This window comes from Dromiciops gliroides, chromosome 2 (assembly GCF_019393635.1).
Source record: "Dromiciops gliroides isolate mDroGli1 chromosome 2, mDroGli1.pri, whole genome shotgun sequence".
Lineage (NCBI taxonomy): Eukaryota > Metazoa > Chordata > Mammalia > Microbiotheria > Microbiotheriidae > Dromiciops > Dromiciops gliroides.
Window position 1 is genome coordinate 103,687,916 of NC_057862.1, and position 16,461 is coordinate 103,704,376.

Here is a 16,461-nt window from a genome sequence, read left to right on the forward strand (position 1 = left end):
CTGGCTGTTGAAGTCCTTGTTCCTCAGGGTTGGATTTCATGTCCTGTGGCACTGGTTTATTAAATGTTGATTCCTTCCTTTAGCTGCTGATGGGATTTTTCATTTTCTGTTTGCCCACCTTCTCTGAGTACAGCTATGTTGTATCAGTGGTAGACTGAATGATGAGCCTCAATCTCCTCTGGATGAGCAGCCTGAATTTCTGCTGTTGTCCTCTGACACCTTGAACTGATGATCTCTTCTGACTTGGAAACTTGATACTATCCCTGAGTTCTTTGTTAGTGGCCTGGGATCAGCTCTGCTTCCTTTGGAAACAAGTCATTTTTCTGGAAGGCTTCAAACAGAAATCATAATTCCAGTTAATCACACAGGAAAATCTTTGGTCTGGGAGTTTTCCTTGAATGAGGGCCGAAGGTTTCTGGTTGTAGGCGAGGTGAAGGTTCCTCCCGAGTTTTTCTTTTGTCTCAATGTTGAATCCAGACTGTGTATTTGCTAGCAGGGGATGTTCTTGTATCAAAGCCAAGGTCATCTTGATATTCGATGGGCTTAGGTGCTGTTCTGGGGCCAATTTTTTTTGCAGTCATGAAAATTGTTTTTCATTGTCATCTCCAGTGGTGGGGCTTACTATTCCCAGAAGGAGTTCCCAAAGGGGATGGTTAACAGTTGTTGCCAGCCAATAATCACCTTCCTTCCTGTCCTTCCTACTTCATATTTGGAGTGTGGTGTTTTATGGTGGGGATGTGGGATTGTGGGATACAGTAGAGATCATCTAGCCCAGGGCTTCTTAAACTTTTTCCACTCATAACCCCTTTTTGCCTGAAAAATTTTTATGTGTATATTTGTAACCTTTTACTGTTGCCAAATTTTTCATGACCCCCACATTCAGTTAGGTAACCCCATATGGGGTTGTGACCCACAGTTTAAGAAGCTTTGATCTAGCCCAAATCCCTCCTTTGGGTTTTCATCTAAAATATCCGGTATTTTTGGTACCATTTCTAAATGTGTATTCTCTTTGAAGAGGGTGTGACGGGTCGTTGGCTCAACTGTGGCAGTCATTACATTTGTCATGATCTTTGCTTATCTGGGTTTAACTGAGGTTCTTACTCCTGCCTTCTCGATGTACTGTTGTTCTTTAAAAAACCCATAACAATCGTTCAGATTTTCTTAGCTTGGCTATCTGAAATTGCCTATGAAGCCTTGATCTTAGCCTGATCATGAAAGGGAAGCCGTGCTATATGAGAAGGCTATAGGTGTGTTTTCTTGGACTGAGAGTACTTGGGGGAATCATTGGTCCTGTGTGCTTCTAGACTCACTGCTTCCAGAAGGAGGCTAAGACAGTGAAAGTCCATTTTGCTTGTTTTCCAGGGAAGCCTCCTGGCTGATGGAATTTTTCCTTAGGGGGATAGTTGGGGGAGAGGCAATCTTGAATTCTGTCCTTTGTGTATTTTCTGTAACGCAAATAAAACACCCACACAACCCTTCCCTGCCTGGAGTCTTTCCAGAAATGATTAATGTGACTGCCTAATTATACATGGGCGTGGCACCCTGGTGGTCTGGCTTGGGTTGTCCCTGTAACTGTGGACAGTTTTCATCTGGCTGTGGTGCTGCTTAGGCGAGAAGCCACCCTTTCTATTTTTTTTTGCATCATATTTAGGACTAGCTTTGGTGCTTGAGGGACCTTCTCACTTGGGAAGGGAGTGCATAAGGCCAAAACCTTGTTATTACTGCCCTGCAAGGAATCCTTCCAATTACTCCATTTCTCTGCCCTCAGGACCCCTCTTGGGGTTTTGGCCCAAGTACAGCCCTCAGGGTCTTGCTCCATCTGTAATAATTCTGAAAAGCAGGGCTTTTTGGCCCTGTCTGTGATAGTTTTTTTTTTTTCCCCCAGAAAAGAAAAGAAAACCAGAAACAGATTTTCCAGGATCCCCGTCTTTAGCAGTCCTGGTGCTGTTGCTGGCTTTTGACAAGCTGCTTCTTGGGGCTGCCATTGCTACCTTGACCCTGTAGGAAATGAGCTGCAGTCATTTTCATCTAGACAAAATTAAAAAAAAGCCAAAGTCCATGTAGGACCAAATGGGTTTGCAGTTGGAAACATACGAAGCTTTGCCAATGACAGCCCAGTTGCAGAGAGTCCTCCCCTCATTCAAAAAATCTTTATCGAGTGTCTCCTTTATTTACCGCATACTTCTTCTTCTTTTTTTTTTTAGTGAGGCAGTTGGGGTTAAGTGACTTGCCCAGGGTCACACAGCTAGTAAGTGGTAAGTGTTTGAGGCCGGATTTGAACTCAGGTCCCCTTGAATCCAGGGCTGGTGCTCTATCTACTGGGTCATCTAGCTGCCCCTACTGCATTCTTAAGATGTGTTAATCTAGTTGTGTTAATACCTGCTGTTAATAGGAATATATGGATCACCTGGATTTGATGGAGGTACCTTATTATGCAAAAGCATTTTTTATGAAACCCTGGGTTAATAGGAGCAAAATGTCCTTCAACTGAACTCCAAACCTGAACCCAGATAGCTAGCAGATAAAAGACCCTACCTAGTGACTTCTTTTCCCTCAGGATAGTAAGTCCCTATCTTATGATAACATCTGGGCAGCCTCATCCTTGTCAAATCCTTTTTTGGAATTCTGTAGTCTTATCATGATGCTTCTGTATTCCCTCTATACTTATCATAACTGAAATTGTTAAACTGCTTTTTGCTTCTGGGTTTATTTCTGTATCATACTATTGAAACTGACAACTCCCTGTAATCAGTGGACTAAAACCATATAAACCCTCAGAAATGGGGAGTCCCTGAGCTTCTCTCTTAGGAGGGGAGTCCCCACATGATCATGTTGTGTTATCTTTCTTCTTGGGACTAAATATTAAATTGATGTTATTTTTTTTTTCTGTCTGTCTCTGATCTATTTCGTAGGAGGACAGGTATGGATATCATGTTATCTGATCTAGTTAGTAGGAGATATTATAAGATATTATAATTTCTCTGATCTATTTATTAATTTTGTAGGAGAGATTAAACATTATTTCTCTGATCTGTTTGTAGGAGGCAGGCAGATACAAAACCTATATTTTAATATTTGACACTGCTGAGATCAGGACCTCATTACCTCTTGTCCAGACCAATAGTATAATAATCTCCTAACTGGTCTATTTGCTTCTGGTCTTTCCATAAACCAGCCATCATAAACTTGCCAGAGGAATCCTGCTAATGCACTGTTCTTATCTCACAGTCCTCTCTATCCCCTACACACTCCCCAGCCTGACATTTATGCCCCCTTACAGTCTGGCATCAGTTTAAAAGAAGCATCCATCCTGGCAGAGGAGCAAAAGCATTAGATTTGGAATCAGGGGACCTGGGTTTTGAATTCTGCCTGCTATTCTAAGGCCCTTCCAGCCCTAGATTCTGTAATCTTACATTTTAAGCTTTATCTTCTACTAATCCTCTTCCCATACCTTATGCTCCATCCAGAGTGAGCTGACTGCCTAGCCATTCCCTAAGAATCCCTTAGACTTTCTTGCCTTTCTTTGTGCCCTTACTCTCACCTGGAATGTGTTCTTTCTTGCTTCCTGCCCCCAGTGTTAATCAGTCAATCAACAAATGCCTACTATGTGTTTGGTCCCCTGCTATTTACTACCCATAATGGGTAAACTCCTTCTAAAGTCCAGTTCACATCTCATTTACATTCATTCAATAGAACATAAGCTCTTTGAGGGCAGGGACTATTTAACTTCTTTTTGTGTGCTCAGTGTGAAGCCTGGTCCCTGTTAGCTTTGTAAATACTTGATAAATGTTTGTTGAATCGAATTGACTTGAATTCTGTGTATCTCTGCTAGCCAAGTTGGAAGTAACTTTTCCCTGTTGACTTCTTATGACATTTAACTGTCTACTCCTCATTTGGCACTTAGCACATTCTGCTCTATATTATTAACACTTCATAGGTTTATGTCTTGACTCCTTTTAGACTGGAAGCTCTGTGAGGCACAGACTATGTCATACTCATCTTTATATCACAGGTGAGCACACAGTAATAGAATTTACTCACAAAATCACAGGGCGTTTGAGCTGGAAGGGATGCTAGAGATTATCTAGCTTGGCAGTTCTCAAAATGTGGTCCAGTTTCCCCCTGAAGGGGAGTCTCTAAGATTCTTTTGGGGGGGGGTCTGTGAAGAAAAACTATTTTTGTAATAATCCTAATATGCTTTAATTTCAAATATGCTAAATATTGGTAGATATAACCCACATAAACAAAAGATCTTTGGGGAGCAAGGGTCCTCAATACCTTTTTTTTTTTTTGGTGAGGCAGTTGGGGTTAAGTGACTTGCCGAGGGTCGCACAGCTACTTAAGTGTCAAGTGTCTGAGGTGGGTTTGAACTCATGTCCTCCTGACTCCAGGGCCAGCACTCTATCCACTGCACCACCTAGCTGCCCTCCTCAATACCTTTTAAGTGTATACAGGGGTCCTGAGGCCAAGAAGTTTGAGAACTACTCATCTGGCACAATTATATCATCTTACAAAAGAGAAAGACAAAGCTTAGAATGTTAAAATGATTTATTCAGTCACACATGTGAGTGTCAGAGCCCAGGCCTACAATCCTGAGCTCATAGTTCCTCATCGATTTTGTCACACAGCCTCAATGCTTGTGGATAAGGATTTTATGAAGTGTAAGCTGTAGCCCCATTGTCCGTGCTCTTGAAGTCTGGTCCTGGCTCAGTAATGAACACACATGCCATCTTACAGATTCTGAGGGCCTTCGGCATCATTTCATCCAATGCCCTCACATGAAGCTATTAAGTAGGATTACTTCAGGACAAGCTATGGGAAGTGCTGAAATTTTAATCCTTTTAAAAAGAATTTATTAAGCACTTGTTATACACAAGACACTGGGGATATAAAGGCTAAAAAACCAAAACATCTCTTCCCTTGAGAAACTTCTGTTCTCCAGAGAGAAAGGGACAAGTGCCACAGAGCTTGAGGAGCCCAGAGGAAGTAGAATAGTATGGACTAGAACATTAGGGAAAGGCCTGGTGGAGGAGGTGAGATACTTGAACTGATCAGGATCCAAGAATTTTGGCTTTGATCTGATGTGGAAGGGGGTAGAAGGAAAGGATACCTGTGGGGTCCCCTTTGCCTTCTTAGGAGACCACGGGTTCTTAACCTGGAGTTCCTGGATCCTGATGGGGTTTGTGGATAGATTTCAGGGAGTCTTGAACATGGATGGGAAAAATACATATCTTTTATTTTCACTAACCTCTAGTTGAAATTTGGTATTTCATTCAATTATGAATGTATGCTACAAAGAAAACTGAGTCTCCCAGTGCTGGAAGAGCTGTGGCCACTTCCCACAGTGCTGATTGGTAAGAAGTTTTCTTTTCTCACCTGGGTGCTCCTTAGGGAAACTGGTTCACCCCTTCTTAGCTTGGTGGCCCTCCACAACTAGAAGAAGCACCGTATCGATGTGGACTTGATGCAGACACCCAGTATCATCTATAGTCCTTCTGTAGTTCAGAATTTCCAATTTCAAATAATCCACAAGCCTTTAGTTCCCTAGGATTATGGGCATATGCATGTATGCCATGCTCAGCCACAAACCTTATTATGAGAAGGGGTCCATGGGCTTCACCAGATTACCTAAGGGATGGTGAAACAAAAGTATGTTTTTGGGTGATAATGTTAATTGAGTGTCTCTAACCTTCTAAGAGCTGGGAAGATTTGGCTTTTGAATTTTCCTTTGTCTTCTTGGGTTGTCAGAGAGGAAGTGGGAGTGATAGCCAGCCTCAGTAGGGTGGGGTCTCATTATCCCACCACACACTTAGGTCATGTCTGGATATCTATCCTTACTCCAGATCTTTCTTGGATCTAAGGCCAAGCATACATCCACACATTTCTAATTCCTCCTCCCTCTAGAGAAGCATTTATCTTGCCTCTTATGGTTATTATCTCTAGTGTGGAGACTTGGGCATCTTGACTCAGGATTGCTTTTGGGGAGAGGAGGCATTTTTAAGGAACCCACAATGTTGAGGGGAAGACATTTTGGCTCTGATCAGGTTGCTTATCCTCTTTAATTGCCTAAAAAACTAAAAAATCTTTTGAGGACAACTACAAAACGTTGGGGGAGTGGGTTTTTATGTCAGATGGTTTTAAAATAGAAGACCAAATCCAAACTCACAATCATGCAATGCAAACCCTTTGCAATTGACCAATAAGTCATATTCCAAAAACCTCTTTCAAAGCTGTTGGAATGTAAGACAAGTTTCTCATAGAAACAATGTTACACATGATAGTTAGATTCCTAGGACAGCAACAAAGATCTCTGTTGTCCATTATGTAGCCGACCTATAGTGCTAAGAGTCTTAGGAGGTCTTGTACTGTGGGAGTGAGGAGCAAGAGAAGACGGCCCTCCACATTTTTTGGCGGGGTGGAGGGTGCATGGGCCAGCCCATGCCAGCAGTATTTTGAAATCGATGCAGTTTGTCTATAGCCTTCTCCCATCTCCCTTTCCAGGTCTTTTCCTATGCCTTGATGCTATCCTAAGTGCCTCCCCCGCCCCAATATATTTCCCTCAGCCTGACCTTCTGCAAAGTATTCCCAGGACTCCCCTCTCTAGATATCATCTGTCACTCCCTCAGGGCTCTGCCAGGTTTGGTGTGGGGGCCAGTGGAAAGAGCACTAGATTTGAAGTCAAGACACCTAGGTTTCAATCCCAGCTCTTATGTCACAGGGTCTTAATGCAGAACATTAAACCCAAATTCACAACTGTGTCATAATGAGATTGTATTCCAAAAGCTTCTTTGAAAGTTGTTTGAAACTTTGAGAATAGTTTCCCACAAAAATAGTGACATATCCCCAGTGGTCTTGGGCAAGTCACTTAAACTTTCTCAGACCATTCCCTTATTGGTAAAATGAGGAAACCATGTTAGATCAGGGCTTCTTGACCTTTCTTGTGTCAGTGGGTCCTTTTGAGAGACTGGCAAAGACAGTGGACCCCTTCTCAGAGTCATGTTTTTAAATGCAAAAAAAAAGAGAAAGAAATTAATTTTATTGAACTCAATTTTTTGAATACATTAAATTAAAGATGTAATTCTCATCCCTTTCCCCCTCAATCCAATGAGCTATTTATAAAGTACTTAGCATGGGGCCTGGTACATAATAGGCACTTTATAAATGCTTATTCCCTTCTCTCTCTTCCTTTCCCTTGGTTCATGGACCAATGGGGATCTCACCACAGACCCTAAGATAAAAGCACATGGGCTAGATTTTCTCTGAGGTTCCTTTCATCTCTATGAGCCTATAATTCAGCTTGTTCAGACAGTATTCTTAAGGGCTGATGGTCTGGTAAGCATTCTGGAGGAAGAAGGAATTTGTGTTTTTAAAAGGGTAGACTTGTTAACCCACAGATATTTCTTTTTCTTTTTTTTTTGTGGGGCAATGGGGGTTAAGTGACTTGCCCAGGGTCACACAGCTAGTAAGTGTCAAGTGTCTGAAGCTGGATTTGAACCCAGGTACTCCTGAATCCAGGCCGGTGCTTTATCCACTGTGCCACCTAGCTGCCCCACAGATATTTCTAATTGTTGAAACTTTAGACAGTTGAAAACTGTCCATTAGTAAAACCAAAACCAAAACAAAGTTAACATTTGGGGAGGGGAGGAGAGAGACAGCTGAGTCTTGAAGAGGAGGTTTGTGGGAACCTTCACCTTCTAGAGTACTTCTCTACAAGCACTTAGAAGAGATCACACTTAACAATCATCTCCCCCACAGTAGGCAAAGTGAGAAAGCTCTTTCTATGTGGGTGGATCTTTTGGGGGAGGAGATGCAGTTAGTAAGTTAGGCAATAAACATTAATTAGATGCCTACTATGTTGCATACTATGCTAAGTGCTGGGGATAAAAAGAAAGTTGAGACGATTCCTGCTCTTGAGCTCACAGTCTAATACATATAAGCTACTATGTACAAATAAGGTATATACAGCAAAAAGTGGAAACAATCAATAGAGGCACTAGCATTAAGAGGGATTGGGAAAGACTTCCTGTTGGTGGTTGGATTTTAGCTGGGACTCGAAGGAAGCCAAGAAAGCCAGGAGGGAGAGATGAAGAGGATGAGCATTTCAGCCATGGTGGTGGTGGTGGGGGGGTGGTCAGTGAAAATGCATGCAAACTGTAAGTATGACTGTCAAGTTGTTTATTCCTATAAGCAGTTCTATTTTTCAATTTCTTTGCTTATTCTACTTCTGAACCTACAGATTTTTCAAAGGTCCAAGTTTGTTTCTCCCCCCTTCTCCTCCTCGATTGGTCTGTCATGACACCAAGGGAGGGAAGGACTAAGGCATGAAATAAGGGGGCTCTTTGTATGTGTAGGTCATTTGTAAGCCCAATGTTTTTTTTTGTTTGTTTGTTTTTTGAAGGCAATGGGGGTTAAGTGACTTGCCCAGGGTCACACAGCTAGTAAGTGTCAAGTGTCTGAAGCCGGATTTGAACTCAGGTCCTCCTGAATCCAGGGCCGGTGCTTTAACCACTGCGCCATCTAGCTGCCCCAAGCCCAATGTTTTTAAGTTGGGGGGAGGGGAGGGACTGCTTTACTTGTTTTGAGAAAGATGCAGTTATTAAAGTCTCCTTGGGGAAATAATTACTGGTTATAGTCTTCAGCATAGGACATTGCATATAGTAGGTAGATAATAAATGTTAGGTAGGCTGAAACAACAGCAACAAAAACAACATTTGCAACTAAAAAAGCTAGAAAAAGAACAAATTTTAAATCCCCAATTAAACACCATATTGGAAATCTTGAAAATCAAAGGAGAGATTCATAAAATTGAAAGTAAAAAGACCTTTGAACTAATAAACAAAACTAAAAGCTGGTTTTATGAAAAAATAAAACAATAAAATAGCTAAATCATTGGTTATTTTGATTTTTTAAAAAAGAATAAAACCAAATTACCAGTATGAGAAATGAAAAGGGTGAATTTACCACCAATGAGGAGGAAATTAAAGCAATAACTAGAAACTATTTTGCCAAATTTTATGCCAATAAATCTGCCAATCTAAGTAAAATGGATGGATATTTACTAAAATATAAATTGACCAGATAAATAGAAGAGGAAATAGAATACTTAACCCCATTTTGAAAAAGGAATTGAACAAACCATCAATGAATTCCCTAAGTAAAAATTCCCAGGACCAAGTGGATTTACAAGTGAATGCTATCAAACATGTAAAGAACAGTTAATTCCAATACTATACAAACTATTTGGGAAAATAGACAAAGTAGTAGTCCTACCAAATTCCTTTTATGACAAAAATGTGGTGTGGATACTTAAACCAGGAAAAGCCAAAAAAGAAAAAGAAAACTATAGACCAATTTCCCTGGTGAATATTGATGCAAAATTTTAAAATAAATCATCAGCAAGGAGATTACAGCAGTATATCACTGGGATCATACACAGGGGGGGATTTATAGGAATGTAGGGCTAGTTCAATATTAGGGAAACTATCAGCATAATTGGCCAAATAAATAACAAAACCAACAGATATTATATGAATTATCTCAATCTATACAGAAAAAACTTTTGAAAAAATACAGAACCCATTCCTATTAAAAATGCTAGAGAGTATAGGAATAAGGGGAGCTTTCCTTAAAATCATAATAAGTATCTATCTAAAACCATCAGCAAACATCTGTAATGGGAATAAAACTAGAAGCCTTCTCAGATCAGGGGTGAAACAAGGATGCCCATTATCACTACTATTATTCAATATTGTACTAGAAATGTTAGCTTTAGCAATTAAGAAAAAGAAATTGAATGAATTAGAATAGGGAATGAGGAAATAACTATCATTCTTTGCAGATGATATGATGGTATACTTGGAGAATCCTAGAGAATTGACTAAAATAGTACTTGAAATAACTAACAACTTTAGCAAAATTGTAGAATATAAAATAAACTCGCATCAATCATCAGCATTTCTATATATGACCAACAAAGCCCAGCAGCAGCAGCAAGAGATAGAAAGAGAAAATCTATTTAAAATAACTGTAGACAATATAGAATATTTGGGAATCTACCTGCTGAGACAAACTCAGGAACTATGTGAACACAATTACAAAACACTTTTCACACATAGTCAGATCTAAACAATTGGCAAAAATATCAATTGCTCATGGATAGGCCAAGCCAATTTAATAAAAATGATAATTCTACCTACATTAATTTACTTATTCAATGTCATACCAAACTACCAAAAAGCTATTTTATAGAGCTAGAAAAAAAATAATAACAAAATGAATCTGGAATAATGTCAGGTTAAGAATATCAAGGGAATTGATTTTAAAAAACAAACAAAAACAAAACCTGAAAAGGAAGGTGGCCTAGCAGTACCAGACCTCAAACAATAATAAAAAGCAGTAATCAAAGCTATCTGGTATTGGCTAAGAAATGGATTGGTGGTACATTAGGTACACAAAACACAGTACTAAATGACCTTAGTAATCTAGTGTTTGATAAACCCAAAGACACCAGCTATTTGACTCTATTTGACAAAAACTGCTGGGAGAACTGTAAAACAGTATGGCATAAACCAGGTACAGACCAACATCTTACACTGTATACCAAGATAAGGTCAAAATGGGAACATTAGGAGAATAAGGAAGAGTTTACATGTCACATCTATGGAGAAGGAAAGAATTTATGACCAAATGAAAGAGAGGATTATGAGATAGATATAAAATGGGTAATTTTGATTATATTAAATTAAAAAGTTTTACACAAAACCAGTGGAACCAAGATTAGAAGAAAAGCAGAAAGCTGGGAAACAATTTTTATGTCAGGTATCTCTGATAAAGGCCTTATTTCTCAAATATATAGAAAACTGATTAAAATATATGTCATTCCCTAATTGATAAATGGTCAAAGAATATGAATAGGCAGTTTTGAGAAGAAATATAGTCATATGAAAAAATGCTCTAAATAACTATTAATTAGAGGAATGCAAATTAAAACAACTCTGAGGTACCATTTCATACCTATCAGATTGGCTAATATGACAGAAAAAGAAAATGATAGATGTTGGAGAGGATGTAGGAAAATTGGGATCTAGGCCAATGTAGCGTATTCATGATATTTTGTTGCTTGGGCAACTTAACTGGGGCATACCTCTATTGTCTGGTATTCTCTATTTGTGATGTGTTTGCTATGTTTGTCTCTTCAACCAGATTGTAAGTTGTTTCAAGGGCATGGACCTTTTACACACACACACACACACACACACACACACACACACACACACACACACCCCACACACCATACACACATGCATTTTAGTTTTTTTGGGGGGGGGCATCCTTGGTCTCTAGCATAGTGTGGAGCCTATGGATGGTGTCTAATAAAGATTAAATTGATTTTTTTGTTATGTGTTGCACATGGTGTGTCTGTGCTCTCTAATTAGTGGCCTCTTATTTTCCAGAGTGAGTACATTGCCCCCTGTGACTGCAGGCGTGCTTTTGTGTCTGGATTTGATGGCTCTGCTGGTAAGTTATCACAAACTTTAATCTGTGTATGCATGTATCTTTTTTGCACTCTCTGATAGTCACTGGACCAGGTCTAAGGGTGTGTGTATGTGTGTGTTTGTGTGTGTGTGTGTGTGCACATGCATGCGCATGCATGTGCACACGCTCCAGTACATAATCCCAAAGAATATGCAAACCAGTTGTTCTCTCTTAGTTCTTCTTGTTTAGCATTGGATCCTGATCTTCAATGTGCCCCTTAAACTCTGTGACCCTTTCCCTGCAGTCCCTCCCCTTTTGTTCATAGAGCAGTCCAGTTAACTGTTCTGTATAGTACTCCAAGTACATGGATACTTGTTGGCCCTTTTGCCTTTCAGGCACAAACAACAAGACTTCATGGTGGTTCCTATCTGGGCCCTGCCCTCAATTGTTAATTTTGTGTGTATGTGTGTGTGTGTGTGTGTGTGTGTGTGTGTGTGTGTGTGTAAGCCTTCTTGTGTTTGGGTTATAGACCCCCCAAATAGTTAAAATTGCAAGCTAGTGATTTAGACAGCCAGTCCCTCTCAGATTAGCTCATTGTTTCCCTTTCCAAATGCTTTCATTGCTTTGCTCATAATGATCAATTATGCCTGATACTCTGCTGATGGCTTCAAGCCTGTTACACCCAGTGCAAGCTAAGGGCAGAGGTGGGAGAGAATACTACATGTTAGTGAACAAGTTTAGGGGGCCCCTTCACATTAGTGAATGTGATTTCCCAGTACCCTTGGTAGTACTGGTTTGATTCTTCTCTGGGGCTGATTGGGTAGGAAGATTCCAATAGGGGATTAAAAATTAGGGAACTGAAAGACCCCTTAGGACAGGTATGTGGTAGAAGAAATGAATCAGTTTCCGTGATGTATTAAGGTAGCTTACTAATGTCTCTGAAAGACCAGAAGCCTCAAGAATTTCAACCCAACCTTGTTTGCAATTTTTGAGATTTCTTTTTTTCCTTAGCACTTACAAAAACTTTGGCTGATCCTGAGAAATGAGTTCTTTTCTATGGATCTACTCCTTTGAGTGTTTAGCCCCAGTGCCAATTTGAATGACCTCATGGTGCAGTTTACTTTTCTTTTTATATAACATGGCCCTGGGGTTAAGTAAATTTCAGCTCCAGGATTATCTCTGAGCCAGAGAGAATAATGGCAGCTGTGGATATTTTGAGGAGATGGATTTTCCTTTTTGTCACAAAATTGTACCTGCTCTTTGGTGACTGGGAAGCTCATCATGGCTGTGTTTTATTTGGGAATGGGTCTATAAAAAATATTACTCTCTCTCCTTTTTGTTCTCCTTCACCTCTGGCATAGGTACAGCCATTATCACAGAGCAGCATGCAGCCATGTGGACTGATGGACGCTACTTTCTTCAAGCTGCCAAGCAGATGGACAACAATTGGACCCTCATGAAGATGGGTGGGTAGGGGCTGCCGGATGCTTGCCTAGATCCAGCAGGAGGCGAGTGGAATGTCACTTTGTTGTCCCTGGGACAGTCAAAGAAGGTTTATCAGGCAGGGTCACAGGCAGTGAGAAATCTTCCTAGTCCTCAGTTTCAGCAGTAAAGCAGGCTCTGTTCTTTGTAGCTTGACCTCTGATCATAGTAACATATTCATCTACTGACCTGTTTCTTTCATCGATTTCTTCAGGGTGCCATGCTAGGGATTGTGAGGTATGGAGAAAGATTCTCTCTCCTCAGAGTGTTCTTCTTTTTAAAATATTTTTTTAAAAATTCTTTTTATTTTTTTGTGGGGCAATGAATGTTAAGTGACTTACCCAGGGTCACACGGCTAGTAAATATCAAGTGTCTAAGTCCAGATTTGAACTTGGGTCCTCCTGAATCCAAGGACAGTGCTTTCTCCACTGCCCCCTCCTCATAGTGTTCTGTTTTTTTTCTTTTTTTTTTGCTGGGCAATGGGGGTTAAGTGACTTGCCCAGGGTCACACAGCTAGTAAGTCAAGTATCTGAGGCCAGATTTGAACTCAGGTACTCCTGAATCCAAGGCCGATGCTTTATCCACTGCACCACCTAGCCGCCCCTATAGTGTTCTTTTTAAAAAAAAAATTTTTTTTATTTTTTAGTGAGGCAGTTGGGGTTAAGTGACTTGCCCAGGGTCACACAGCTAGTAAGTGTTAAGTGTCTGAGGCCGGATTTGAACTCAGGTACACCTGAATCCAAGGCCGATGCTTTATCCACTGCACCACCTAGCCGCCCCTATAGTGTTCTTTTTAAAAAAAAATTTTTTTTTATTTTTTAGTGAGGCAGTTGGGGTTAAGTGACTTGCCCAGGGTCACACAGCTAGTAAGTGTTAAGTGTCTGAGGCCGGATTTGAACTCAGGTACACCTGACTCCAGGGCCATTGCTCTATCCACTGCGCCACCTAGCTGTCCCCCCTCATAGTGTTCTTTTTTTTTTTTTTTTTTTGTGAGGCAATTGGGGTTGAGTGACTTGCCCAGGGTCACACAGCTAGTAAGTGTTAAGTGTCTGAGGCCAGACTTGAACTCAGGTTCTCCTGACTCCAGGGCTGGCACTCTATACTCTGTGCCATCTAGCTGCCCCCCTCATAGTGTTCTTAAGGGAGCTAAAACATACCCAATGTAACAACAATATGAAAAGTGTTCCAGAGAAATACAAAATAAAATACTCTGTATGTTCAGAGGCAGGAGAGATCACTCTTAGCTGGAAGAAACCAGGAAGGCTTCATGTTGAAGTCAAATTTGAGAATAGTCTCAAAGGATAGGTAGAAAATATTAACTGTAAGAGATGAAGATGGAGATGGAATCGGAATGGATAATGGCATTGACGATGGTACAAAGGCTAGAAAGTATTGCATATTTGGGGATATAGATTAGAAAATGTCAAACATTCAATGAATGTACCAATAGTATCATGATGGTTTTCCTCAGTGTGAAGTAGTGATGTAGGGTCCCCCAAGGAAGAGTAGTAGGGGGGTTTTCTTGCCAAGTGGTCATCTGTCATCTACTTATTGAGAACTTAAGTGGGCACATGGTGGTCTACTAGGTATATAGGCCCAGATTTAGTCTTTTGGAATCTATCAGGTAGCAGACCCTTAGGGTCATGGAATATCAGAAGCAGAGGTGTGATGTACTCAGTTTCCTTCCCTTATCTGGAGTAATGAATTCAAAGTCCATATGGTGTCATTGAGGCCAAATCAGTGCAGGATTTGAAGGATTTCCCTTGTCTCTCTGTGTAAAGTAATAAACACTCTTACCAACATGGAAATGGGAAAAGAGGTCCCTCTTTGGCTAAAGGAGAGGTGATGCTGGGAATAGAAATTAGGAAAAGATGTGGAAAGTAAAGGCCAGAAATGGTTGACATTTCTAGTTCCTTAGAGGAGAATAATAGGGAAAATAAATTCTTACGCAAAACACCCTGGGGTAAAAAGTCTGGGGAATTCAATGACTGAACAATGACAGCTGGGCTTCTGCCAGAATTGACTTGATCTGTCTGGGGGTAGAGCCATAATAGGTTGGATTTGGCCAGCCAATGACTGTGAGTTCCCCCTGGGGTTTGCCCAAAGAGAAACCTTTTGCCCTCTATTTCTGGAAATCACATGACTTTTCCTTGTGAATTAAAGGTCCAAAGAAAAATTGACTAATAAGTGGCTTGGTGGTTTAAAAAAAGGCAGGGGTAGGGTAGGAGGAAGAGGTGGAGAGCAAAGAATAAAGCAACAGATTGAGTTGTTAACATCAAGGACACTAGGTTTTTTTTTTTTTTTTAAGGAACTTTCTTTGTTTTTTTACAGCCCATTCCTTAGAAATAGTCTTTCACCAATTTCCAAGAGAGATTTGAATCTTAGTTATGTTGTTAAGGATGTCACTTGGGCTCAAATTATATGGGTTATTAGAAATGTCTGTGGTGGTCTCTACACCTCTGCTGGTTTTTAAAATGTCTCTTTTCAATACAGGTATGATGAAGTTAGCTTCAGCCCCACCCTGTCCAGAATTCCTTCCAGATAACAGTCTTTATTTGTAACCACTCACATGTTCTGATTGTTTGCAAAATAGTATGGTGGATGGGCCCTGGTTCCTGATAGATGCCTATTCTTCAATTTACCATCTTCCTTCTGTTCAATAGTAGATAAATTAGGATTGTTGAGGTTACATGGATGATACTATTTATCCATCTTCCTAAGCATTTCCCACCAGAATAAATAAGGTTGGTATTTGCTGGGGAGATGGTATGGTGGTAAGATTTGTCATCTAGTTGAATTCTCTTATGCTCCATATTTATCTTATTAACTTCCTGCAAAGCCATCTCATGATCTTCCTTGATTTAATAAGGTTCAAATTTCCTAAAGCATTCTAATAAATTTTTTTTTAATTAGTGAGGCAATTGGGGTTACGTGACTTGCCTAAGGTCACACAGCTAGTAAGTGTTAAGTGTCTGAGGCCGGATTTGAACTCAGGTCCTCCTGACTCCAGGGCCAGTGCTCTATCCACTGTGCCACCTAGCTGCCCCATTCTAATAATTTTTAATGAGGAGGGTGATTAATTAAGACCCTGCCATAGGATCACCAGTATTTAGTCTCTTTTTAGGGGATAGGATGATCTTAGTCTAATTGTGAATTATTTTTGCCTGTCCTTCCAGGTCTGAAGGACACACCAACTCAGGAGGACTGGTTGGTGAGTGTACTTCCTGAAGGATCCAAGGTTGGTGTGGACCCTTTGATCATTCCATCAGGTTAGTGAATATGATCTGTTCTATCTAGCCTTGGCAATAGAGTGCCTGCTAGAATGTTGCCTTCTTTCTAAGATGCTACAGGATGACATATGTGCCTTGATGAATGGTAGGTTTGTGTTTCAGCAGAATTATAGCATTCTGAAGCTGAAGGGGACCTTAGAGATCAACTAATCACTTGCCTCATTTCACAGTTGAGGAATTTGAGGTCTGGGGAGGAAGACCCATGTTAAAAACC

General features: G+C 40.4%; 1 protein-coding gene across 3 annotated transcripts in view; it reads left to right on the forward strand.

Annotated features, from left to right (window-relative positions):
- XPNPEP1 (X-prolyl aminopeptidase 1) overlaps positions 1 to 16,461 on the forward strand; it is a 66,298-nt gene that overhangs the window by 15,924 nt on the left and 33,913 nt on the right. For all 3 annotated transcript variants that reach the window (XM_043986949.1, XM_043986948.1, XM_043986950.1), the window contains 3 exons: positions 11,454 to 11,517; positions 12,837 to 12,941; positions 16,134 to 16,226. In XM_043986949.1, the coding sequence (XP_043842884.1) occupies positions 11,454 to 11,517; positions 12,837 to 12,941; positions 16,134 to 16,226 (262 nt within the window). The remainder of the gene's footprint in view (positions 1 to 11,453; positions 11,518 to 12,836; positions 12,942 to 16,133; positions 16,227 to 16,461) is intronic.